This window comes from Festucalex cinctus, chromosome 4 (genome assembly GCF_051991245.1).
Source record: "Festucalex cinctus isolate MCC-2025b chromosome 4, RoL_Fcin_1.0, whole genome shotgun sequence".
In the NCBI taxonomy this organism is placed as follows: Eukaryota; Metazoa; Chordata; class Actinopteri; order Syngnathiformes; family Syngnathidae; genus Festucalex; species Festucalex cinctus.
In genome coordinates, this window is record NC_135414.1 from 8467263 (window position 1) to 8492607 (window position 25345).

A 25345-nucleotide genomic window follows, 5' to 3' on the forward strand; every position below is an offset into this window, starting at 1 on the left:
GGTGAGGGGGATCTGTTTTTCAATTACCATCTGCAGCTCTTTAAATTATGTTATTATTTTATGTACTCGACAGAATCATAAAATGTGATTATAATTGATTTCATTCTGGATTCCAAACTTGCAAACAAATATTTGTTCAAGTTTAATAACTGTACCACCAGCAGGTGGCGGTGTAGTTTGAAAAGGTGGCCCCGCCCACCAATCGTCACCTATGAAGAAGATAAACAAGGAATGAGGAATCAGCTGTCCAAAAAAGAAAAGTAGCCCGTGTGAAAGAACGCATCGAAAGAGGTACAGCGTTTCCAATTAAAACCAGCAAATAGTGAAAATGTTGCAATGTGATCTCGTCGGAATTACAAGTTTTACCGAACCAAGCTTCTGTGGGCTATTGTCCATGTAGAGTCTTAGTAGCTCATGTTAGCTGCTATCTTGTAACTGCGCGAGCTGACAGTTTAGCTGGATAAACACCACAGCTAAAGCTAGTGGCTAACTTCGAAGGGTTGAAAGCTAAGTTTTTCGCTCCTCGTTGTTGCACCCCGCTTCCATCAAACATGTTCTTTTTAGCGTCACTCGCTTGAAAGAACGCTGATTTCGTTGTTGTCACAAAAGTGTACATATACAGACACGGAAACGAGCTAAGGTTAGCCCCCAACTATTTGTTGCGTCAAGTCCGTCTATAACATTCTTTTAGTTCATCATGATCTATAAATTTATTCGATATACAGCTCAATGTACCATGTCATGGTGTTACTCTTGGGCTTCACTAGGAAAACAATTCAGTGCACTAGCAGAACAACTAGTAATGCCCACCCCGCGTATTATGTCCACTACTGTATGAGATTTCTCTACTTAAATGTTACTAGTGAGGCAAACTTGTTTGACTACTTGACATCTTACTGTTGCAGCACCACTTGTTTTCCCGTAGAACTTTATATGTCATGAGTAGTAGTAGTAGCACACAGTTGGGAACTAGTACAGTTTTGCCTCAATATTTCTCCTACTGGTGTTATTCCATTGTGCTCCAAGTGTGTTTTTCGTGAGGACAAATGCATACTAGTACATGGACCTTCAAAGCCACTTTCAATGCTGTTATTGACCTGTTAAGCGTCTTTCCCCCCAAATTGCTTTACATAGGTATCCTATGACATCACATACTGTCATATTGGAGGTCATCATGTTCTGTTCGGTGTGTAAACTACACTACTGAAAAATACACACAGATACTTGTACAGGTAAATGATTAAAGTAGAAGTACTGTTTCATCTTCTTGAAATAAAAATAAATAAAAAATATAGAGGCCCTGAAATGTACTTAACTCATCTTTATTTATAGAGTTTTCCAAAAACAACCACAATAGATTGAAATAAAATGAGAAACAAAATATGGAAATACATCAAGAAAAATAATTTCCTTTACAATGAAAACATATTTGAAAACAAAACTGGTTGGTAACATAATAATACTCTGTTGTTGAAAATACTTTGTTGTTTTCAGGTATGTTTGAAGCGTGTGAAGTGCACTAATTAACCCTGAGATCAGACTGAACACATCCGCCAAGATGCCTGCGGTGTCCACCGGTGCCAAGGACCTCTATTTATGCACGTCTCTCGGTGACCTTAATAAAAAAACTGAAGTTAAGCCAGACAAAATAAGCACGAAAAGGTATGTGTTTCTAGTTCATATACAGCTGATATGACTGAACACCTTGACAATATTGGAATACAATGTTACTGTGATGCAGCTATGTTCAGAGTGCCTGCAAAATCTTCAAGGCGGCAGAGGAGAGTCGCCTGGACAGAGATGAGGAGAGAGCTTATGTGCTTTACATGAAATATCTAACAGTGTATAAAATTGTCAAGGCGAGACCAGACTTCAAGCAGCAGTCGGTATGGTGACCACCAATGTTTTAAATACAGGGGGAAAACAACATTAAATACATATATTGAGTTGTTCTTAACTCCAATGTCTGCAGGAGTACCTGACCATGCTTGGGCCAAACAATTTTAAGAAAGCCATCGAAGAAGCTGAGAAACTCGCTGAAAGCCTCAAACTCAGGTCAGGAAGTTTGTTGGAATATTGAGTGGAAATATGTTCTCTCAATAAAGGTTGCATGTTATCTAATATGTGAAATTTTGAAAAGGTATGAGGAAGTTGAAGTAAGAAAGAATCTGGAAGAGAAGGACAGACAAGAGGAGAGAAAAAGGTTGGAGGAAATGGATACGGAAAAAGATGACAGTCAAAGCTCTCCCAAATCCTCAGCGGCAAACAGGGACAGCAATAAGGTAGCGCTTCCTGTACTGTCATTTTTTTTGTGTTTGTGTGATAAAAATTCCCAAAGCAATGCCACAGAGTAGGTATGTGGAACAGTTGTTGCGGGGGGTGCTGGCGCCTATCTCAGCTGGCTCTGGGCAGTTGGTGGGGGACACCCTGGACTGGTTGCCAGCCAATCGCAGGGCAGCATTTGTATAACCTTTTTTTTTTTTTTTTTTTTCCCCTCTTACAATATCTTGTTGTAGCGTTGTACTATTAGTAATTTTAATAAACTACTTTTTATTTCTTTAGTTTACTTTGAAATGCCATACTTTCTTTTTTTTTTTTTGTAAAAAATACTTCTCAATTTCGTTTTTTTTTGTTTGTTTTTTAAGTGAAGCACATTTGAGTTACCCTGTATATGAAATGTGCTATATAAATAAAGCTGCTTTGCCTTGAAGTGCCAACACGGTGCCTGAGAGGTCTATATTTATAACAGTGTTTGTGTGTAGTTGGTTGGGTGTAAAACGGCACTCCATCACACGGAGTGTCCTGTGCCTAATGAATTTTATTTTAAATTTAATTAATTCAGTGACTGAGCTGTAGTGGTACATTTTCTCATATCAACTATCCCCACTGAAATGGGGGGAAAAAATACATCAACACTTTTTTTTTAAGGTTTTTTAATAAAGAGAAATACCACAGTATTGTAAAATATTTATATAAAAACGAAAAAACAAGAACATAAACACACGAGCCACTTTAAAACTATAACATAATAATTCCACATAAATAATGTTTAAAAACAAACCCTTCTTAAAGATTAAATGTAAGGGTTTTCATTTTGTAATGCTGATTGTTTAATAAATCCCAAAATGGCTGAAAGTGCATTGGCAACTGTTCTCATTTTGTTATTTTTATTATTATTATTTTTATTTGTATTATTCTGATTATTTTTTACCTCACTTGAGCGATAGTTTATCAAAAGCTTGGTCAGCATTTTAATTTTGGCTCGCAATACAAATTTACCAAAGGACAGCTTGAAACTTGAAAAAGTAATTTTTGGCCACTTTATTCCATTTTATTCTCAAATAAATCTTATATAGCATTAAACAGTAGATTGGTAAAATCAAGCTTTGCATTTGTTATAGTGTAAAAAGTTAGCTTTAGTGAACAGTGTGCATTACAACCCCATAAACAGTAAAAGTTTGTCACTGTCAGGATGCTTTACTCAATCCATCTTAATACAATATAAGATATTATTGAACACATCCTAATTTTTGAGGATGTTTCTTGTAACAATTGAGTAGTCTCACTGGAAATTGACAGTATAACACATGCTTATATTTTTGACTCTTGTCAGGTAAAAGGAGAGGTGAATGACTTGAAGAATGCTTCAACAAGTAAGCTGAGTACAACGTACTTCATTAAATGTTTTTCTATTTCAGAACTGTAGTCATTAACCTGTTGATTTCAAATATAATGGCCTATCCTGAGCTTGGGGTAGTTCTGGATTGTCTGCATTCTTATGTTACGTGTCACTAATATTACCTTAACCTGATTGCAGCCACTGCGGCGGGTGGGGTCACGGCTGAGAAACTTTTCCACATGATGAAGGACCAAATGATTACTATAATTGTCATGGATGCTCGAAGCCAGCGAGACTTTGATGAGTCTCACATTCAGGTCCCATCTCAGACCTGCATCAGCGTGCCCATGGAGGCCATCAGTCCAGGGTATGATATAGGAGGAGTATAAGGGGAATAAATCACGTAAATGTAGTGTGTGCTGCTTTAGATTTATATTTTAGTAATGCAGTGGAGCCCTGCATATTCGCCCTTTGGTTTTTGTTAATTTGCATATTAACAGATTTTGGGGGGTTAACCTATCAACATATTCCACCTTATTTATTTCCAAATCTTGCCTATTTGCTCTCCAAAGCAGCTACTGATAATAATACATGTAGTTTTCTCTGCCCTTAAAATTTTCCTGTATTCCATTGCATTTATTAGTGTTTGTTTTTTTTTTTTGGTCCGTGTGATGTCATATTACTGTAGTTTGTGCTAGCATGGGATTTACGCATGTATGCTGTCTAATACTGTTGATGAGCCTTATAAAGGTTGTTTTGCATAATTTAACTACTTAATTGAGCTGTTTATGAAAATTGGCTTCATGAATATGTGGTATTGTACATGCTTCATGGCGTTCATGATTTCTGGTATTCGTCACCCGTTTGCAATTTCAAATCTCTTTTAAAGGTATATCAATTATTTGTGGATTTTCACTATTCGCAGTTTCACTGAATATCCAAACACATATAATGTGACATGATTTGTATTTTTTTAGTGTTGTCAAACGATTACAATTTTTAATCTGATTAATCACACTTTAATTTTGATTAATCACGATTAATCAACTAAATTACTTGCGTATTAGCGTAATATAAAATAAATACAAAATACCGTAATATTTAGACATTAACGCATTTTATTATCTGAATGTCATTTGCAAACATTGATTAAATGCATGTACGCAATTGCATGCATGCGTGTATTGCTCAAAACGTAACGGCATCATATCAATTGTGTGCAATTCAGCAATTATTAATTAATTAAACGCACATTACTTTTGTTTTATCTAAAGTCCCGTCGGGATGTTTTTTAAAGCGAAATTTACCACCGAGCACACCAACTGGAGCCACCCCGCTCAATTTGGAACAACAGGCGTAGGAAATGCCGTGCATTGACCTAATCACTGACCTGCGCAGCCTTCAATTTAACCATCCGCAGTTACGTTCAAGGCTCAAGTGCGGTCAAAAAAAAATAGTGCGATTAATATGAGTTAATACGTGATTAATGCGACATTTTTCTGTGATTAATTAATCTATTAATGCTTTAACTTTGACAGCCCTAATTTTTTTTCTTTCAAATGCTGCCTTATTTTGTCTCCTTTTTTGTTTTTAGATGTGAACTGTACTGTACTGTTGTTGTTGTTGTTGTTTATTTTTTTAGAATCACTGTGAATCAAATCGAGGAAAAACTTCCTGAGGAGTCCAAAGAGCAGTGGAAACAGAGGGGATCCGTGGATTACTTGGTCCTGTTGGACTGGTTTAACTCCGTTAAGGATCTGACAATGGGCACGACATTGCAGAGCCTCAAAGATGCTCTATACAAGGTAATTATGTTCAATACTTAGAATGTAGAGGAATAACTACATGAACTTATTCTTTAATCATTTGGATACTCCACAGTGGGATAGTATGACCATCTTGCGCAGTGAGCCACTGGTGCTGGAGGGGGGCTATGAGAGCTGGCTGTTGTTTTACCCGATGTACACGACCAATGCTAAGGTCCGCTCCCCAAGGCAGAACACCAACAGTGGGAATGCCTCCGTGCCTCAATGTGAGTATCGTCGTTAAAAACTAAACTACTCACAAAAAGGTAGTGATATTGAACTTTTGGTTGAAAGTTCAGGATGGACCTAAAACGCCCTATTGTATTTTCAAGTGACTTTAATTTGGCCTTCTCTAAACATCTAAACAAACTGTTGAATGTTTTTGTTTGGTTCATGGTTCACAACAAGGGGCTGAATTCATATTTTGTTTACAGAACCCCGTAGAAAATACTTATTTTATGAAAAGCAATAGGAGAGAAGTAGCCATCCAAAATAAACCCGTTTTTAAAATAATGGCCATCCAAAAATGAAATAAATAAAAAGCAGTTGCAGATAATTGCCAAATATATCCCCCAATGATCAGCCTGGCCGATAATCGGTCTATCACTACTGTCTTTTTACAGTAAATTTTAGTTACCCATCCCTCAAGGAACTCAAACTACCTTCACCACCACCTCAGCCAAAACCTGAAATTAGACCTGAGTCTGTAGAACCCTGCGCCCCTCCACTCGTGAATGGAGTTGCTCCAACTGAAGCCCACCTGCCTACACCACCTGTAAGTACAGAGACATTGGTAGACACTGTTGATGCTCTTTTCTCAAATATGGAATTAAGTGACAAAGGACAAATAGACACGTCCAGCCATCCTTCTTCCACATCCAAAGCCCTCCCACAGGTATGTCTCACATGTCTGGAAACTGCAAATGACTTTGTTGTCTTACATTCTTAACTTCATTCTATCTTTTTACCCTTTGTCCTGTCCCAGTTTGACCGCACCAAGAAGCCACCGGTCCACTTATCAGACGAGCCTAAAGCGAGCTTAAATGGACCTGACAAAGAATCCGGCAAGAACACTCCAACTGTCCCCGACCGCTCTGCCAAACCAGCCTTCACCACTTTTTTGCCCGATGAAGAACAAAGTCAGATACACTCTGAGGCGGCGGCATCGATGGAGAAAGCCAAGCAAGAAAAGGAGAAACACATTCAAGAGCGTCAAGAAGAGGACAAGTGGAAGAAAGAACTGAAAGCGAGGCTAGAAAAGCAACAGATTGATAAGACAAAGAAGGATGAAGAAGACAAAGGACATCAAGACAAAAAGAGACTAGAGCGGCAGAAGGCAGAGGAAGAAGACGACAAAGAGACCCAAGGCCGGAAGGAGAAAGATAATAAGGGAAGAGAGCAGAACTCCGAAGCACCCTCAAAGAGTATGTCTCTCGACTCGCCTGCTCCCAATCTTATCATCACTGAGGTAAAGGTAGGTGGCCCACGTCAAATCTCAGACACTACAGTATATGGACACAAATGTTGGTGACGCTCATAACATTGATTCGTATTCACAAATCACATTCATACATTTCGTCACAAGCATCAATTTCAAGTGTATAGAAATTGTGGTTAATGGTGGTCTTCGCGTTTTACTAAGGTTTTACAAATAGTAACAATGTTCCACTTAGAATTACTTAGTCATTGTGATTACTTATGCTGCGTTCAGACTGCAGGCGTATCTGACTCCAATTGGATTCCTCCTCAAATCTGGTTAATCGTTATGTGTTTTTTTTTGTTTTTTTTTTGTTTTGTTTTTGTTTTTTGTTTTTAATTTCAGAGGGAGCCACTGACTAGAGCTAGAAGTGAGGAAATGGGAAGGAGTGTGCCTGGTCTGCCAGCGGGTTGGATGAAGGTACCTCACATTTGAACATGGAACACTATTAAGTATATAATTTACCAATACCTGAGTCATATCTTTTGTCCTTTTTTGAGTCATATCTTAACGGGTTACTGCTTGTAATGTTCCCCGTCGTCTAGTTCCTCGACACGGTGACTGGAACCTTCCGATACTACCATTCCCCAACCAACCGCGTCCACTTATACCCACCTGAGGTGACTGTACCGACGGCACCAGCAGTGGAGCCGAAACAGCCCCAACCAGCAGCACCACCCTCTAATGTGAAGAAAGAGCAGGAGCGGGAACAGTCCAAATTAAAACGCTCCTACTCGTCCCCAGACATCAGTCAGGACCTAAGAGAGGAGGTCCAGAAGAAGAGCTCTGCCCCAGTGGCTGCTGCTACCATACCCACCTTCAATAGAGAAACCAAGTAAGTGTTTGGTGGTATTACAAAACAAAAGCTGTCAGGGTAATGTGGACACATGTTCGGTTGTTAAGTTACATGGGAAAAAAAATATATAAAAGGAAGTGTCAGAAGTTGTCGGTCCGGCTTGTACAGTGATAACTTGTGGAATGTTTTTCTGCCAGTGTGGCTTATTTACAACAATACTAACGTACCACACTAATGTAACATTACCCTCAGTCTGTCCATCGGCTCATCAGTGCGTGTTTCTGATGTTGCTCACGTGGTTCAGGGAATGCCCAGGGAGTTTGTTTAGCGCTCACATAACAAGACAATAGTTACTTCTTGGAAATTGTGCATTGTTTTCCATTTGCAATGTGCTGGCATACCCGTGGTTGGGAAACACTGTCCGTAAGCTGACAAATACTTCTTGCCTAATCTGTCTGACTGAATGATACCTGGAACGAAATAGAGAAAAAGAAGTGTATAGTGACTTTTGAGGCGCCATGTATATTCTAGTTTCCAAATTTGTGTTTTTTTTTTTTTCCCTTCATCAGACCTCCCAGTGTAAAAGTGTATAATAAAGTGGAGATTGCACGACCTTCAGCTGCCAAAATCCGCAGCCTGAATCCAACGTTTGGAGGCATGGGTGCAAGTTTGACTGGCCTTCGTAATCTCGGCAACACTTGCTATATGAATTCCATCTTGCAGTGTCTGTGCAACACACCTGGCATGGCAGAGTACTTCAACAATAATTACTACCTGGAAGATATAAACAGGTGAGTAGTTAACATTCATCACAGTAATGTTTGCGGAAACTTTCAAAGTTTTCCCTTCTCAACATTTTGGTCATTAGGTGCGTTTCATTACCCTTTTCGCAAAAATAAGTCAAGTCAAGTCATCTTGATTTATATAGCGCTTTCAAACAGCCTTATCCGTCACAAAGCGAAAAGCGAAAGTACAATTTCGATTTGTCTGTTTCCGTTGAAGAGTGTTTCTCTTCTGAGGTGCAATTCTTGGAATGTCCAGTTTCACGAGACCTCGCTGTTCTGTAGGAGGCGTTCATGATGCTTAAGGTTCTTTTGTATTTGGGTTGACAAAAAGAACACCTTCTCTTGTCTTCTGGCAGATGCAATATTCTCGGCCATAAAGGGGAAGTGGCAGAGGAATTTGGCGTGATCATGAAGGCGCTGTGGGCCGGTCTGTACAGGTGCATCAGTCCACGAGACTTTAAGATCACCATAGGGAAGATCAATGATCAATTTGCTGGCTATGACCAGCAAGATTCCCAAGAGTTGCTGCTCTTTCTCATGGACGGCCTCCATGAGGACCTCAATAAGGTAATGCACACATGCAAAACTAAGCAAGCACAGGGACTTGAGCTTTCAGCAGAATTTTTCTCATGCTCACATTTTTGAAAACATTACATGTATTTTTTCTTTTTTTGTTTTCTTTTGTCACTGGGTTTCATTTTGATGGCAAATTAGAGAGTAAGTACATTGTATGTGTGTGTGAGTGGGTGTGTTCATGTTGCTCTTGTAAAAGCCAGCGAGTGTGCTCTGTCTGCATCCGTCTGGTCTGAAGCTCATCAGAACCTCTGTGCATGTAGACCTAAGACATGCATCATTGCCTGCATCAGCTGATCCACTTTACTGGCTTCATGCGCATTTAAATGTGGAGTAACTGATCTACATATTGTGGTTCTTAAACTTAATAGCAATTACCGTATTTTCCGCACTATAAGGCACACCGCATTATAAGGCGCACCTTCAATTAATGACATATTTTAAAACTGTTTCCATATATAAGGCGCTACAGTAGAGGCAGGGGTTACATTATGCATCCATTAGATGGTGCTGCGCTAAAGGGAATGTCAACAAAACAGTCAGATAGGTCAGTCAAACTTTATTAATAGATTACAAACCAACTTTCTGACAACTCCATTCACTCCCAAAATGAATAAACAGCTGTTTTATTATTTTCTCTGAGGTAAAGTATTAGTATTAGCTAGCGATCCAAGATGGCGAGATCTTCTGCGCATGCGCGTCACCGATAGAGTCTTGACAGCGAGACTTGTTGCGGCTCAGTATTGATCCATATATAAGACGCACTGGATTCTAAGGCGCATGGTCAGCTTTTGAAAAAAATTGAAGGCTTTTAGGTGAACCTTATAGTCGTGAAAATACGGTACTTGCTAAATATTACTTATCTCCCATGTATCACTGTTATGACCAAAAATATAATGCTATAGCTATCTTTAGCATGGGAATAGAAAGTAAAGAAACTGTACTTGAATAATGAGTCAGTTGTAATGTATTTAACTTCAAACACTAACTTAAAAAAACTTTACTTCCCTGATAAAACTTCTGCCCGTGCATCCCGGCTCCGGATAAGTGGTAGATGATGGATGGATGGATGGATGAATGGATGAACTTGAAGTTAAATACAGTCATCACTGTGGTCTTGCCGTATTGTCGATTTTTAAATGTACATACCCAATTTTATCGCTAATTTTCACTATACCACAGGCCAATTTCCCTCATGGAATGATGTTACTGCAGATTTACGTAGCAATAAGTGCCAGTCAGGTGGAAAGTGTGCATAAAAGACTTATGTTTGGGATCAATTCACACACACACACACACACACACACCAATGCACTGCATTTTTTTTTTTTTTTTTTTTTTTTTACTGTACTGCATTTAATGCAGTGTCTAGTGCAGTGCATAACTGGCTCGCGCAACTGAAGATACATAGAAAAGTAAACATAGTTAGGACAAATTGTAATACCTCCAGAGATACTCAAATATCGACACAGCCGCCTATGCACTTTGACTCACTGTATTGAAAAAACGGTAACAAAATTAACACGTAGCAAACATATACCAGCTGCAATGAAAACAAGGCAATCACTGCACAGATTGGGTAACCGAACTACACTCACCTCACACTCACTCAACAGGCAAGGTCACACACATACTAGTCACAAATACTACAATGTAGAACAAGAGGATGGTGAACCTAAGTGGACAAAATAATAGCTGACCGTCACATGCATATTTTCTATTAGTATTCTGTAAAAAGCCCATTAATTCATAGAGTTGTATCTATCTTAGGGAGTTCTGGAAGATTACCAGCATAATTGAGTGACAACTTTACAACTAAACTGTACTTAGCCACGGATTCTTTTGTGTACCACTAGTGCTAGTACCACAAGTTAAGAACCACTGGTTCAGAAAATTCTTCAGGCCATCTTGTGATACCATGACCAATGTTTCCACCTAGGGGAAAATGTGCGCACCTCATGTTTCTTTCAAAAGGCCGTGTCAGATATCAGAATTGCTTAATAGGTGATGTGCATTTCTCCCAACGCCTTTTCCATCTCATCAAAACCCTTCTGTATGATGTTCAGACATGTCTTGCATCCAAGGGGCCCAGTCTGCAGTGTGTAACTTGTTAAAGCAACATTTCCACCAAGTGGTCCAGTTGCGTTTGGCTCTGTTTGATATATCCTTTTCCGACTTGTTCTTTCCTCATCAGGGTAAGTAGGCAGGATTGCAAAACCAACACAAGTTTAGGATTTAGAATACTTGCCATTTTGGGCTTTTTCTTTTCTTCTCATTCCATTTATGCATCCCATTGCTGCACTTAAAGTGATAATTCTGTAATCTCTCCAGCCAGCCAGTCAATGGACCCAACCCAATAAGGGTTCTGTAAAGTGGGACAGTAAGGTATCAAAGTCAGATTTTGGGGCCCTTGTGCTATGGAAAATGTGTACTACTGTACTGTATATCATGCAGAACCAAACTGTACCGCTTGGTGAAAACAGCTTTTTGAATCACATTCAATATTGTCCTTTACGTGTTACCATAGCTGCATGCAAATGAATTTTGGACTTATTAGAAGTTAAATACAAATGTGCCTCTAAGTTATATCCAATTTTCATCATTGATCCGTATTCAGCTTTTGAAGTTTGGATATTTCCATTTTAATTTTTGCAGTTTTAATCCATGTGGCTTGCGGTGCTTTGTGTAACGTTTATCGCCGTGTTTAATCAAGCCGTTTGTGTTTCCGTCTGTGTCGTCAGGCGGACAACAGGAAGCGCTACAAAGAGGAGGATAATGACCACCTGGATGATCAGATGGCGGCAGACCAGGCCTGGGGCAAACACAAGCTTCTGAATGAGTCCATCATCGTGGCCCTCTTCCAGGGCCAGTTCAAGTCCACTGTGCAATGTCAGACCTGCCACCGTAAGTCGCGAACCTTTGAGACCTTCATGTACCTGTCGCTTCCTTTGGCCTCCACCAGCAAGTGTTCACTTCAGGTCAGTAACACCTTACATTTTTTTCCCCCCTCCTGACCATTATTTAGAAACATAAATATGGGTATGGAGAAAGGATGTATGGCAAAATGTGCTTTGCATCCCAGGATTGTCTGAGGCTGTTTTCCAAGGAGGAGCGGCTGACGGATAACAACAAGGTCTTCTGCAGGCACTGCAAAGCTCACAGAGATTCCACCAAGAAACTGGAGATCTGGAAGGTTCCGCCAATTCTCTTGGTGCACCTGAAGCGGTCTGTAGTCACACAAACTTCAGTTTGCTCCCAATTACGTGCCGTTGACTTACATTTTCTTTGCATTCCTCGTCACTGTTGTAGCTTCTCCTATGAGGGCAGATGGAAACAGAAGCTGCAGACATCTGTAGACTTCCCTCTAGATGCTCTGGACCTGACCCAGTACGTCATTGGACCTAAGCAGAACCTGAAGAGATATAACCTTTTTGGAGTATCTGTGAGTAGAGCTCAAAAGATCAGCGACACCAGCGTGTCACACCAAATACAAAATTGTCTCATTTTATTACAAAGACCAAGGCTCAAATTAATTTGCATTGTAGTTTTCCACCCGCCTCTTCAAAACACAAATTGAAAAGCAAAATGCAGAATCTAAGATATTCTAAGTTTTTCTAAGTTACATTCCCCTTCATCTTGGCATTAGCATGAGTCTTAAACATAGCTGGCGAATAACATGCTTCGTTATAATGAAACTGTACTAATAAACTAACCACCAGAAGGTGCTGGAACTGCATGAATAGAATACACACTCCCTTTTAACAGATGTTACGCCCCTTTTTAATAATCGACTTTGACGAGCGAAATAACAGGAAAAGTGTCTGGAGAGAAAATTCTACACTATGCTCCACATCTAATAGGACTAGGACAGGAAAATAATTTTGTTATATTATAGCGTACATATGCTGCGTGGTGTAGGTTAAAAGTATGTTAGTATGGTAGTTAATATTTATAATAGTAATGTCATTTGGTTTTGTTTTGTTTGTTTTTTTTGTTTTTTTTTTGTTTTGCAATACAGTGCCGAGTCAGCACAATACATGTTCTCAGTCACAGTAGATGGGGAGTCACTAACATGTGCACGCGGGCACAAGGTAGCCCCCCCCCCAGGGACCACATCACATGAGTAGCCCTCAGGTTTGAACAAAAAACGTGTTATTTCACAAGTGCGTATCAAACTGGTAGGCCTTCACACGAATCACTAACTAAGAAGTAGCTCTCAGCTTCATTAAAGTTGGTGACCCCTACAGTTGTTGTTTTCTAATCAATGCATCTTTGATGAAAAAAAAAAGACCATAGAGCCAATTCTGAAACTGAAACTTATATATGTGTTTAAAATAGCCACACTAAAAATGTTTAAAAGCAAGAAAATAACAGTTTGCTGCTATGCACAATAAGAATTTATTTATTTTATATATGCATTTTTCATTCATTCCATAGTATATATATATATTTTTTTTTAAGTAAAACCCGTGCTTCAGGTTCCTCGGATTAATCTGCAATAAATTGCTCCCCAAAATTAAGAAGTTACTGGTCAATTAAAGTCATTGATTTGATGAAAAAGTTTTTCAAGCCTTGTTGACCAATGGACCTCAAACTTTTTCACAGAGTACCAACTCGAAAAATACTTACTTCTACCAGTACCACTATAATTAAATAGAAATTGTACCATAACAAATGTTTGAAAACAAACTATTCCAAGTTAAATATAACTGCCCCACAAAACAGCCAACATTTTTCAAACATGCTTTATGATGCAATAAACAGTGCTCTACTTTATTTAAAAAAAAAAAAAAAAACTAAATTGTGCTCCTTCTTGTGTGTGTATGTCTTGCCCACCAGGGGGCAATGTAATACAGATAACAAGAGTTTCACAGCTAAGTAATTTAGTAGGCCGCAGTAATATTAGTCGTATTTTTCACAGATTGTAAACAATTGAGTGTGTCACCTGCGAGCTACACATTCATAACTAACCATGTAGTACTCATAACTCTTGGCTTGAGTTTATGCGTGTGTCTGTCTGTGTGTGTTTCCATTCTGTTGACTAGAACCACTATGGGGGTTTGGACGGCGGCCATTACACCGCCTATTGTAAGAACGCCTTCAAGCAACGTTGGTTCAAGTTTGACGATCACGAGGTTTCGGATATCTCCACCTCCTCCGTCAAATCTTCTGCCGCCTACATTTTGTTTTACTCCACCCTGTGACGGAGCTGCTGGACTTGAAGAAGAACACCTGAGATGGTTGTCTTTTTTTTTTTTTTTTTTCTTTCTTCTTCATTCCCTTCTACAACGTGGCAGTTGTGGGCACCTGATGGAGGCGTGCACCTGTCCGTCCGAGATCTGATAGCTGAAGGATGCCACTCGAGAACAGTGCAGCACAGGCGCGCTGTGCAATGCTTCCGCCACTAGAGGACCCTATAGCTGTGAAAAACGTGCCGGCTGCTCATATTTCTGATCATCTACTCTAAAGACTATGCGATGCCAGTTTGAAGCCACCCTGCGCCGATTTCATTGTAGGGCAGGCAGCTTCTGTGACGCTCCTGACTCGTTGCGTGCGGTTAACGTGAACGTACACACTCGCGTGTGTAAACAGCAGGTTCACAGTCACATAGCTCGTACGCATTTTAACAAAGCAGATGTGCACTTTTCCAATTGTAAATATTCTATAACATGTTCAGCTGTCTCGTGACCGATTTTTGTTGTTAGATCTCGCACCACAGTCGTTGCATTCGGGTTACAGTTGCAAGTTTCTAATGTTTAACATGACCACCAAAGGGGACCTGTCATGCTCCTCCCCAATCTTCACTTGTTGCAGATCCTCATTTTAGGCTACTGGAAGAGGAAAGTACAAGGTCTGTCAGAAAAGTACCAGGACTGGTAAGATTCAATAAGACATCTGCACACCCCTGCTCAAGCTTGTCTTTTGTTAATGTTAATTAATGCGACCCGTTTTTTTTTTTTAAGAACATCTTTATTAGAGGGAAGTAAAAATAAACAGCTGAAATATGTGGTTGCAGTAAGAGGGCAAACAAAACACAGGTCATCATCAAGACTATTTGATAAATCATGTTAAAGCTGTTTGTCTTGAGATGAAACTTGGAATAAGGTGGAGAGAATTATGAACACTTCTAAATAGCAGTCAGTACTCACACAAAAACTGGCTTGTGCTTAGCAAGAAAAATTTAGTTCGAATATGTTTGCTTACTTTCAGTGTTTGTTTCATTCTGAAAACAGCCACACCACAGTTATGAGGGTGTGCTCTATTTTGCAACCACGGTTTCAGTTGCTTATATTTACTTCCCTCTTCAAGTCTGCAGTCCCCCCCAGTTTTATTGTTCAGGTAGTTGGTCACACTGGTGTCAGTGTTTTTTTGTGTTTTTTCTTCCCCACAAAAGGACTGGCATTTGAACAGGGGTGCGCAGAACCACATTTTCCCCTTTAATGTGGGCCAGACAACCAGCACCCTTTACAAAGAGATCTTGCAGCGCAAGCTCCAAGGCGAGAGTTGTGGCATGACAACTACTGGCTGCCCACAATGACTGGAGCATCTGACAGTTCCTTTCCAAGAAGAACATTACTGTGCTGGGGTGGGGCAACTTCCCAACTCCTCGATTCAGCTTAAAAATATACCCCCCACCCACCCACCACTCTTTTTTTTCCCTGAGCTCAAGGGGGTCATCAAGGGGCTCCATTTTGAAAACGTGGACGAGATGATGGATCTCACTTCCGAGGGGAAGTCCTGGTTATAAGTCCTGAAAATGTTCTGCTCCCTAACATTCTTTCCCAGCAATGACTGATTGGTATACACAATGTGACAGTGCAAGACAAATGAGGAAAATTTCTCAACTGTGAATCATACAAATCTACACTAGTGGCCTCCCAGAATAGCATGTGATGAGCATAATAGGTCCTCTTTATTAATGCGATGGGAAAGACTGAGTATTTAAACTTGTGTAGTGTTGAAGGATGGGTGGGAAATGTAATGGTTGCTTGTTCATGTTAGTCATATTGTTGCACTGTATGCAATCACAAGTATGCAGAACACATAGCTTATCCATTAATACTCAATGCTGAATGTTTTAAATTGACAGATCTGTCAGAGACCTCTTCTGATTGATCCGGCCCTATAACATTAGCGTGAAATCTATTTGCCATTAAATAATACTGTCTGCATTATAACATCAATTTAGTTGAAACATTACTGGTGTTTTTGTCTGTGTGATTTTTAAAAGGTCAGTTTTGTAGTTTGTGAAATTTAACATATCTTTTCATTCAATTCTGTCTTTAGTTCAGACCGGATTTGACTCCTAAGATTTGAATTGACATTACCGGTGGTACTCCTGCAACACGAGCTGTCACAATTTGGTGACAAGAGCAAGCACAAAATAGAATGAAATGGACCAGAGAGCAGAGATGTGCAGCGATTTGACTCACTACTCCTGACAGTCATCTCACCTAGCATGAGATTCAAACTTTTATTTTCTTGTAAATGTTGGACTTTATTTCTCAATGCTTTAAAATGTTTCAATATAACAGATATAACCTCCAATGACTCATGACTATTTATTAAAAATTGCTTTGAATTTGCGTGTCTGAGTTGCTTGAGGGTTGCGGGTAAATTGAAACAAAAAACATCACGGCATTTTTATGACCTTGCTACAGGCCAACAATCTTTGGTTTTCGGAACGGCTTGCGACTGTAAAGCAGGACGTAGGCATCTGGAGATTGCACGTGTCTGTCGTGTAGTTCCCGGACCGCAGAGTCATCGAAGCTGTGCCATGTTCGGGTCAGGCTGCTGTGGCACAGAGCAGTGTAGTGACCCATGTTCAGGTGACCTGCGTGGTTCTAAAGATGGACATTTTGTTTCCATTTAAAGGGCAGACCCTTCACAACTTTACTCCAGTTATAAACACATCTTTCAGCCCTTAGACATGAACTTCAACAAAGTGTTTTACAGGTTACTGGACACCTCTTCCACCCCAACACTTAATTATGAAGGTGGTGGATGTTTGAGGCCTTAATTTGCGCTCCTCAACTTTAACAGGATTCCAAAAAAGCTGAGGGTAAAGGTGATGGCTGGACAAAGCACATCTCCAGGCCAAAAGAAGGATTCGCAAATGGAAGGTAATGGAATGCAAGTTCTCCAACAGCCACCATCTGATCTCATCATGGAGGAGTGGAAGAGATTTCTTGTGGCAAACTACAGTGAACTCCATTCCCAAGAGGATAAAGACAAAATTACGGTGGTCACATGAAGTCTTGACGTATCGGTTGCAATTGTCACTTAAAGAGGAAGTATCCCAAAAATATATATATATGTATATATTGTTTTTGACATTCTGTTCTATGCAGCCCCACTAGCCTAAATATGGTATTTCTGGTTGATACTGTTCGTGGAGTATGAGTTTAGCAGCAAAATCCAGCCGTTATTATCCATCTCAGGGGGCGCCCATTTTGCTACTTGTCGAGTGAGGATGACATCACAGTTGCTCAGGGCTCAGGCTACGACCAATCACAGCTCACCTGTTTTCTGAAGCTGAGCTGTGATTGGTTGTTACCTGAGACCTGAGCAACATTGATGTCATCTTCAGTTGACAGCAAGTGGCAAAATGGCCGCCCCCTGAGATGGATAATAACGGCTGGATTTTGCTGCTTAACTCATATTCCACAAATGTAATATTCATCAAAATGTCATGTTTAGAGTAGTGAGGTCACATATATTATTGTCAAGAGATGTTGAAGGCTGACTTACACTTGAACTTTGTTGCTAGTGGTTTAGGATAAAGAGTGTACTGTGTACTAATACTGTAGGCCCTACAAGGAATTGCTCAAACAGCTTTACATTATAAACACGTGCAAAGAGTACACCTAATAGAAATAAAGTTTTACTCACCACGACAGCATAGAGACGATAGGAAGAACAAGATGTATTCTGTGCTGAGCTGGACAGAAACGAGCTGAGATCAAGCTCAGTGGAGAAGACAACATTAGTCCTCAGTTTCACTTGGTTCTTTCCTTTACAACCAAATCTGCAGAAAAACATCCAGCTGTAATACTGTAGTATTTTATCTGTCAAATCTGACAGACGGCAGTATCCAGAACCACTCGCTCAATTGTGAGCACACTTCCTACCGACCGTTTAAGGTGTAGCACTAGGATCTCGGGGGGGTTGTCCAGACAAGTGAGGAGAACGGTTTCTTTCCTCAGCTCACAGGCTGAGCACAGTATCTTCTCCCCCCCTGTCAGAAGGGTCTGCTCAAAGAACAGAGATAAGCAGTCCTGCACAAGATGGACAAATCGAAGAGAAGTCTGGTATTGTTGGACTATTAATGCTCGTTTCAGTTTGTCTGTATTGCGACTCCACCTAAATCCCAAAATGTACCTGAATGGAGCACTTGCTGGAACGTGTTGGGATGGGTAAGGAGAGTACGGTGAAGGTCTGCGTGCTGTGGGTCTGGTGGTCGCAGTGCATGCAGACTGTCACGTAGCTCAATATGCCTTCAAACAACTTGGAAACAATGGTAGGCTCCACCAATCCAGTGGCACAATTTCTATCCTGGTCTCGTCTCAGCTGCTTGGAAGAGCGCATCTTGCGACTCCCAACCTATGAAGTACAATCCACAATCGTGATATGGATCATTCAGATTCAATCATGACTCTGCAGGAACCTTTTCAAATGTGAAAACAAGGACAGTTCTCCATGGTACCTTTTTTAAGTCATCATGAAGTGCATTGAAGAGGAGCAGGAGGAGCTCCTGTGCATCCTGCTGAGAGTGGTGATTGAACTGGGGCATGATGGTACCCAACAAAGACCTGGCCTCCATGGGGGAACAGCTGGAGCTCCTCCCCAGCCACATCTGCTCCAGGAGGCGGACAAACACCTGGGCCACCTGACACTTGGCTCTGAAAGAACATTGATTGGTACAAAAGAAACCAGGCCTGCTTTCAAATTTATTGTCGTTGAAAGAAAAGGTAAACTCAAAAGCACACCAGATTGTAAGAGAGTACCTAAAATGGTAGCCATCTAAAAATGCACACTGCTGACAGATGCGGTCTTCTCACCGTGCCAACTCTTTGCGTGTGTCTTGATGAAGAAGATGCTCCACCAGCGGCACCGTGGAACAAACACACTGCAACACAGCATTCAAGTAGCAGAAGTTTCCAGAGTTGTCTAGACCACACACACCGGGTCGGTCCCAACACTGCAGTCGGTTTTCCCTCACGTGACCACTGCTTGTTGTGTTTTTCCTACAGGAGCAAGAAGAAGCAGCTTTAGAAATGTAAATTGATGAATTCATAAATAGTGAACCAGGATTATGTGGAGAATGACTACAGTAAAATGAAAACCCTGCAAATTCCTCAGAAAACCAATTGGTGTTTTTAAATAAAAAATGTCTCCAGTCAGGTCCCGAAACAGAACTGTCTGTGGTACCACCACATTTGCACAGTTTACCGCGGAAACATGCAACTGTTGATCTTTGGTGGTTATGGGGAAGTCTTGAAACAGTTATCTATGTGCATTTTTATGGTACAGTGTTTGCTAAGGAGTTTGGAACAGTCCAGTCGCATTTGCTCAGGGTCTCACAGAAACAGACAGTAATGGACGTATCTCGGAACTGCATAAGAATGACCATACACACTAAACCTGAAGAACAGAAGTCGTACAAAAGTATGATGGTGCCTTGACACGGGCAAAATCTGCACCTTCAAAAACCGATCTGTCAGAAGAGTGTATGAGACTGACCTGCCAGCAGTCCAGACCTGAGAGTTGAGTGTTGTTAAAATGAAAGGTGATGCACCAGTAAAGTTTGAACATTAAATATCAAATGTCTTGTCCGAAGTTGATTTGATTTAGGATTTGTTGACCAACCTTAGCTTCGGGACATTTGTCAGACTTTGCATCTCTTGGGATGATGTGCCGTTTAGCTGGGGCAGGACCGGCACTCCAGCACTGTTGTCCAAAGCCAGCTGAGAAGCCAAAGTTCTGGTGAACTGAGTCAGCTGGACCTGCCTGCCTGAGCTCTGCAGGGTGTGAAGCACAAATGTGTTGATGTAGATGGTATGCAGTGTCACCCAGAGACCAGGAAGTAGAACATCGGCCTGTGATCCTCTGGTGTCGGACATTGGAAAAAGAAGAGCCGGTCCGGTCCAGCCTTTGAGATGAGCTGCTAGGAGGGATAACGAGAACATCCTAGATGTGGTTTCCGCAGATGAGGATGGCTCTGTCGTCACTGTCCGAATCTTCACACCTGAGTCAGAGAAGATATCGGCAAGCTTTCCCTCCATTTGAGCACAGGTGTCCAACCACACCAGGTGATGGTGGCTACAGAAAGGTCTGATCAGGTGCTCTACCACCTGTGCAATGACAGGCTTCCTCCGTCTCTGGAGCTCCTCTGGGACGTACAGGTACATGTTGCAAATGAAGCCTGAACTGACATCGTAGAGGATCGCAAGATGAAGCGAGCAAGGAGTCTGTTGGTACCAAAGTTTGTATTTCTTCACAGCCAGGTTCTCACCAGGCGTGTATAATCCTTGATAGCGCTTGGTCACGTGACCGCAGAGGGCAGACAAGGCTTCCAGCTTGTCTTCATCCTCCAGTCGGCTCAGATGCAGGAGGCAGCTTTGGAAGCAATTTCTCTTCAAGACCCCTTTCCATCCTTCTAACCCGAAGCTTAACTCGCGCTCTCCCACAGAGAGACCATCCTGCAGAACCATGGAGAAGCAAGTTAGCATCTCGGTGTAATCCTCCTCGGAGAAAAGGGCTCGCTGCTCTTTTCTTTGAGCGTGCGAAGGTGGAGGAGGTCCGCACCTCATCACGGATCCTCTCCGGATCAGCTCCCGCATGGCTCCTCGATCCAGCACCTCCAGAAGGAGCTCTCTGGCCGTGTAGTACACCTGGTAAGCCGGCCCCGTTGTCTGAGTCCTACTAAAGGGCTTGACTTTCTTGGATCTGAAGATGTTAGGCAGACACAGGGTTTCTCTGTGTGAGTCTCCGGGCAGATCCTCCACTAGATGGCAATCCTCTGACATCCACTCACACTCCTTCGCTGACAAAGCTTTAGCCTTCATTGTCTTAGTGTGCTAAGAAAATATCACAATAGTGATGTGCGCTCTTTTCAGGATAGATGCCATGACGTTTTTGTGAGAAGGGTTTGTTCCGCCCCGTTGTAGGTAAGCAGATTCAATGCTCAAAAGGATGAGGGTTGCCTTCTCCTATAGGATGTCTGCCAAAGTGTGTACTGTACAAATATCAATATGCATGTGTTGATGTGCTTTCAGGTGATACATGTCCACTGACACGCCGGAGAATGTGCCGTGCAGAAGATCTCCATGGGGCACTTGTGTCCTAGCAACCTGTGAACATAACAATCTGTACGCAGGGTAGCTCCCATGATACCGTTTGTCCTTTTGCGACTGACTCTTGGGTTTGCCTTCACTTTTAGAAAGATATTTCAAACTCACACTCCTTTTCCATTTTCATCCGTATTCATGAGATTATAACTAGACTATGATTAGCGTTCGGCACTTGGCCCTCAGATCAATACAATATTTTCAGTACATAGAATTCAAAATAACATTTATATATTCAAAGCAGTGTGAATTAACAAAGCTGACTGTACGCAAGTAGATTTCTCACGTACTTTATGTGACTAGCTATTTTTCTGATGACTTTTTATTCATAGTTCGAACATTTAGGACAGATCACCTGGACAGTATAGAACAGGGTTCACCAACCTTTTTAAAACTCAGCTATTTCTTGGGTACTGATTAAGGGCTACACGTAGCTTTTATACAAGTCAAATGTGTTCAAATTACCTTAAATTATGTTCTTAGTAAAAACAAATATTTTTAACATTTTATTTCTCTAAACCTCTGCCAGTGTCTACATTTTCAATTATGATAACTTCTACAAATTCTTTCTTGAAAATCACAATGTCTCATCACAGGTTTGTTGTGTTTAGTACAGGCCCGAGAGCACCAGGTAGCCCCCAAGGACCACTAGAGAAGCTCATTGGCGACCCCTGGTATAAAAGATATAGATGAGTAGACTAAGACAAATTGTATCCATTACTGGCCCAGACAACATTCACATTAAAAAACAAACAAACAAACAAAAGACTCAACAACAATGTCAGTATTATTAAAAGATCTTTATTTTCTTGATCGGACATATTGAAACACATCTTGAAACAGAACATTTGGTTTCTAGTTTCAGCTGGTTACAGGAAATACTACTTTTAAAGGGCAGCCATTTTGTCACTTGCTGCCAACTAAAAATGACATCACATTTGTTCAGGCCTAAGCTAACGACCAATCACAGCTCACCTGTTTTCAGGTAACAACCAATCATGATTCACCTGTTTTCTGAAGTTGAGCTGTGACTGCTCATTACCTGAGAAACTGATGTAATTTTCAGCCAACAGCAAGTGACAAAATGGCCACCGCAGATATGGCTAAAGATGGATGGGTTTTGCTGCTTACACAAACACAATATTAATCAGAATACCATGTCTAGACTAGTGGGGGCACATACAACGTATTATTACTTTTTTTTTTTTAAATGTAGCATGCAATAGTATTCAAAATTGCTTCAGGGTGGAACACACAGTGGCACATGTTAGGCTTGAGCATTTCTTTGTCTTTTCAGACAGGCTGCCTTTCTAGCATCCCCCAAAAAAGTAAGGTCCACCATTTCTGACAGTAGTTCTGTCATGGTTTGGCTCTCAGGCCTCTGTTTGTTTTCTTTCCAGCACCCAAGTGATTGGTGGGCGTTTCCCACCTTAATGACCGCACCTGTTCCTCGTGGACAATCAATGGACTTTAAAAGCCACTGCGCCACTACTGCTGACTGCCAGATTATTCATCTTGCTCACTGCTGTGCTGCCAAGTGTTTATTCGAGCGTTTTCATAGTCTTTCATAGTTTTTCACGTGTCATGTATTACTACGTCGCCCTTTGTTGTACTTTGTAAAATGTTTGGATTTTAGTTTCCGTTCTCTCACCTAGACTTGTAGTGTTACCTTTTACGTGTGCGCTGTTGGCCACGTTTTCTTAAGTTGAACTTTCTATTTCGTGTTGTATGATGTTTGTTGTGAATCCTTGCTTTTTGTAAGCAAGTGTTTTTCGTTAATCACTATTTTTCTCCTTGCCTTTTGCAAGTGTTTTCGGTTGAGTTGTTTTTGTACTGGTTGTCTGACCAGCTTTTTCGGTTGTTTGTTTCCGCGCATCTCAGCGGAATAAATTCCTTATCATCCTTCCTCTGGTCTGCGTATTCTGGGATCCACTCTCGCCGGCTATCCCGGCCCCCCTTAACAGAATAATCTGGCCATGGATCCCGCAGGCCCGGAAGAGGTACGTCACGCTTTGGCCAGTCAAAGGAAGTTGGTGGGGCAGCATGACAAATCGCTGCGTGATATGCAGGAGGCGATTTCCACGCTGGCCCGCCAATTTGGGGAGCTTTTGACCCGGGTCGGTCAAGCAGAAGCATACGCTTCTCCCCAAGCTAGCTCGACTCCTGACTTAGAGCAAGCGCTGCCTTCTAATGTTGCTATTAGCGAGCCTTCTCTGCCACATCCGTCACGTTACGGAGGAGAACCCGGTATGTGCAGTACCTTTTTGCACCACTGTTCCCTGATTTTTGACCAACAACCGCTTACGTATGCCCTTGATTGCTCCAAGGTAGCATTTGTTATGAGCCTTTTGACTGGCCAAGCAGCCTCTTGGAGTATGGCCGTGAGCAATTCAGCACCTGAGCTCCGGTCTTCCTTCCCCGATTTTGTTCGTGAATTCAGATGCGTGTTTGATCATCCTGTGACGGGGAAGGAGGCCGGAGGCCAGTTACTTGACTATGTGCAGGGCCGGCAATCAGTCGCAAACTATTCTATTGGATTTAGAATCCTGGCCGCAGAAAGCGGGTTTGACAATCGAGCGCTTTGTTGTATATTCCGGCGATGACTTTCACCCGTATTGAAGGACGAGTTGGCAGTTCGCGACGAAACCACGAACTTGGAAGAACTCATAGCCCTGAGTATTAGACTGGATAATCGTATCCGGGAAAGACGCCGAGAACGGGGCTGCGAGCAAAGCAGCCAACGCGGAGACATGTCAGGATCCGTGACTGACGCCGTAGCGGACGAACCCATGCAACTGGGGAGTGGTCGACTTCACCCAGCAGAGCGGCTGCGCCGATCTCGGAGTGGGGCCTGCTACTACTGCGGTCAAGTGGGACACCGCGTCGCCGGCTGTCCAGCCAGAGCTTCACGGGGGCAACAAGGAACAACGCTGCTCCGCTCTCTACAAGCCCCGGCTGATACCCCGGTCTCGTCATCTACACCACAGCGTGAGTGCATTCGGACGGGGGTAGAGAAGAGTATGGTGGGTTCTAGAACTGTCAGCCACACTAGGCTCGAACTTCCAGGGGAGGTAACGGGGCCAGGAAATACTGTTACAGTTATAGCGGTTATTGACTCTGGGGCCGATGAGTGTTTCATGGATCCTGGTATTGTTGAACAGTTGGGTTGTCCCTTAGAACCCCTTAGGGAATGTAAAGAGGTGCTGGATCTTGACGAACGCCTCCTGGCCGCTATTGAAAACGTTACGGCTCTGGTTGAGTTAAGGTTGTCAGGTAACCACGTGGAGCGTCTTCGTTTTTTTGTTATGCCGTCCCGTTCGGTACCCATTATTTTGGGACTTCCGTGGCTTAAGAAACTTAATCCAGAGATCGACTGGTCCAAGCCGGCCTTGGAAAACTGGAGCGAATTCTGTTATGCTAACTGTCTAGTATCCGCCGACCGCGATAAACCTACCTCTCCGCCTATGTTTCTCAAGGCAATCTGCCTTGACAATGTACCGAGAGAATATCATGATCTTAGTAAGGTTTTCAGTAAGGACCGAGCCCAGTCGTTGCCACCCCATAGACCCTACGATTGCGCTATCGACTTGATTCCCAATGCGCCACTTCCTACCTCCAGATTGTACAGGGTTTCGCAACCGGAACAGGCGGCCTTGCATGACTATATCTCTTCCTCCTTGGCCGCCGGCTTAATCCGTCCGTCGACTTCACCGGTAGGATCAGGGTTTTTTTTTCGTCGAGAAGAAAGATAAGTCGTTACGGCCCTGTGTTGATTACAAGGGTCTCAATGATATTACTATAAAGAATAAATGCCCTTGCTTGATTCAGCGTTTGCGCCACTGCAAGCCGCCACAGTTTTTACAAAACTTGATCTTCGGAGTGCATACCACTTGGTTCGGATTCGGGAGGGGGATGAGTGGAAAACTGCTTTCAAGACCCC

General features: G+C 41.8%; 2 protein-coding genes across 4 annotated transcripts; one reads left to right on the forward strand and one right to left on the reverse strand.

The window, feature by feature from the left end:
• Window positions 1-202: 202 nt before the first annotated feature.
• Window positions 203-16239, forward strand: usp8 (ubiquitin specific peptidase 8). 3 transcript variants are annotated; one of them, XM_077518623.1, is made up of 20 exons: window positions 231-291; window positions 1135-1232; window positions 1495-1662; window positions 1742-1886; window positions 1973-2055; window positions 2141-2282; window positions 3614-3653; window positions 3818-3986; window positions 5262-5424; window positions 5501-5651; window positions 6048-6319; window positions 6410-6898; window positions 7247-7321; window positions 7447-7736; window positions 8267-8488; window positions 8839-9049; window positions 11797-12033; window positions 12138-12280; window positions 12365-12497; window positions 14101-16239. In XM_077518623.1, exons 3-20 carry the CDS (start codon window positions 1559-1561, stop codon window positions 14257-14259), a joined length of 3228 nt encoding a protein of 1075 aa, XP_077374749.1. In that variant the 5' UTR covers window positions 231-291; window positions 1135-1232; window positions 1495-1558; the 3' UTR covers window positions 14260-16239. The 3 variants fall into 3 exon arrangements, with proteins under 3 accessions (XP_077374748.1, XP_077374750.1, XP_077374749.1); XM_077518622.1 differs by lacking the exon at window positions 1135-1232 and having other exon boundaries at window positions 203-291; XM_077518624.1 differs by lacking the exons at window positions 1135-1232; window positions 11797-12033; window positions 12138-12280; window positions 12365-12497; window positions 14101-16239 and adding an exon at window positions 11387-11765 and having other exon boundaries at window positions 203-291.
• Window positions 16240-16710: 471 nt separating this feature from the next.
• On the reverse strand, window positions 16711-21186 carry LOC144017111 (uncharacterized). The gene is made up of 8 exons (XM_077518362.1): window positions 21166-21186; window positions 19925-21135; window positions 19117-19302; window positions 18762-18957; window positions 18437-18658; window positions 18191-18333; window positions 17948-18083; window positions 16711-16899 (listed from the first exon to the last, which is right to left on the reverse strand). Exons 1-8 carry the CDS (start codon window positions 21184-21186, stop codon window positions 16711-16713), a joined length of 2304 nt encoding a protein of 767 aa, XP_077374488.1.
• Between the last annotated feature and the right edge of the window lie 4159 nt (window positions 21187-25345).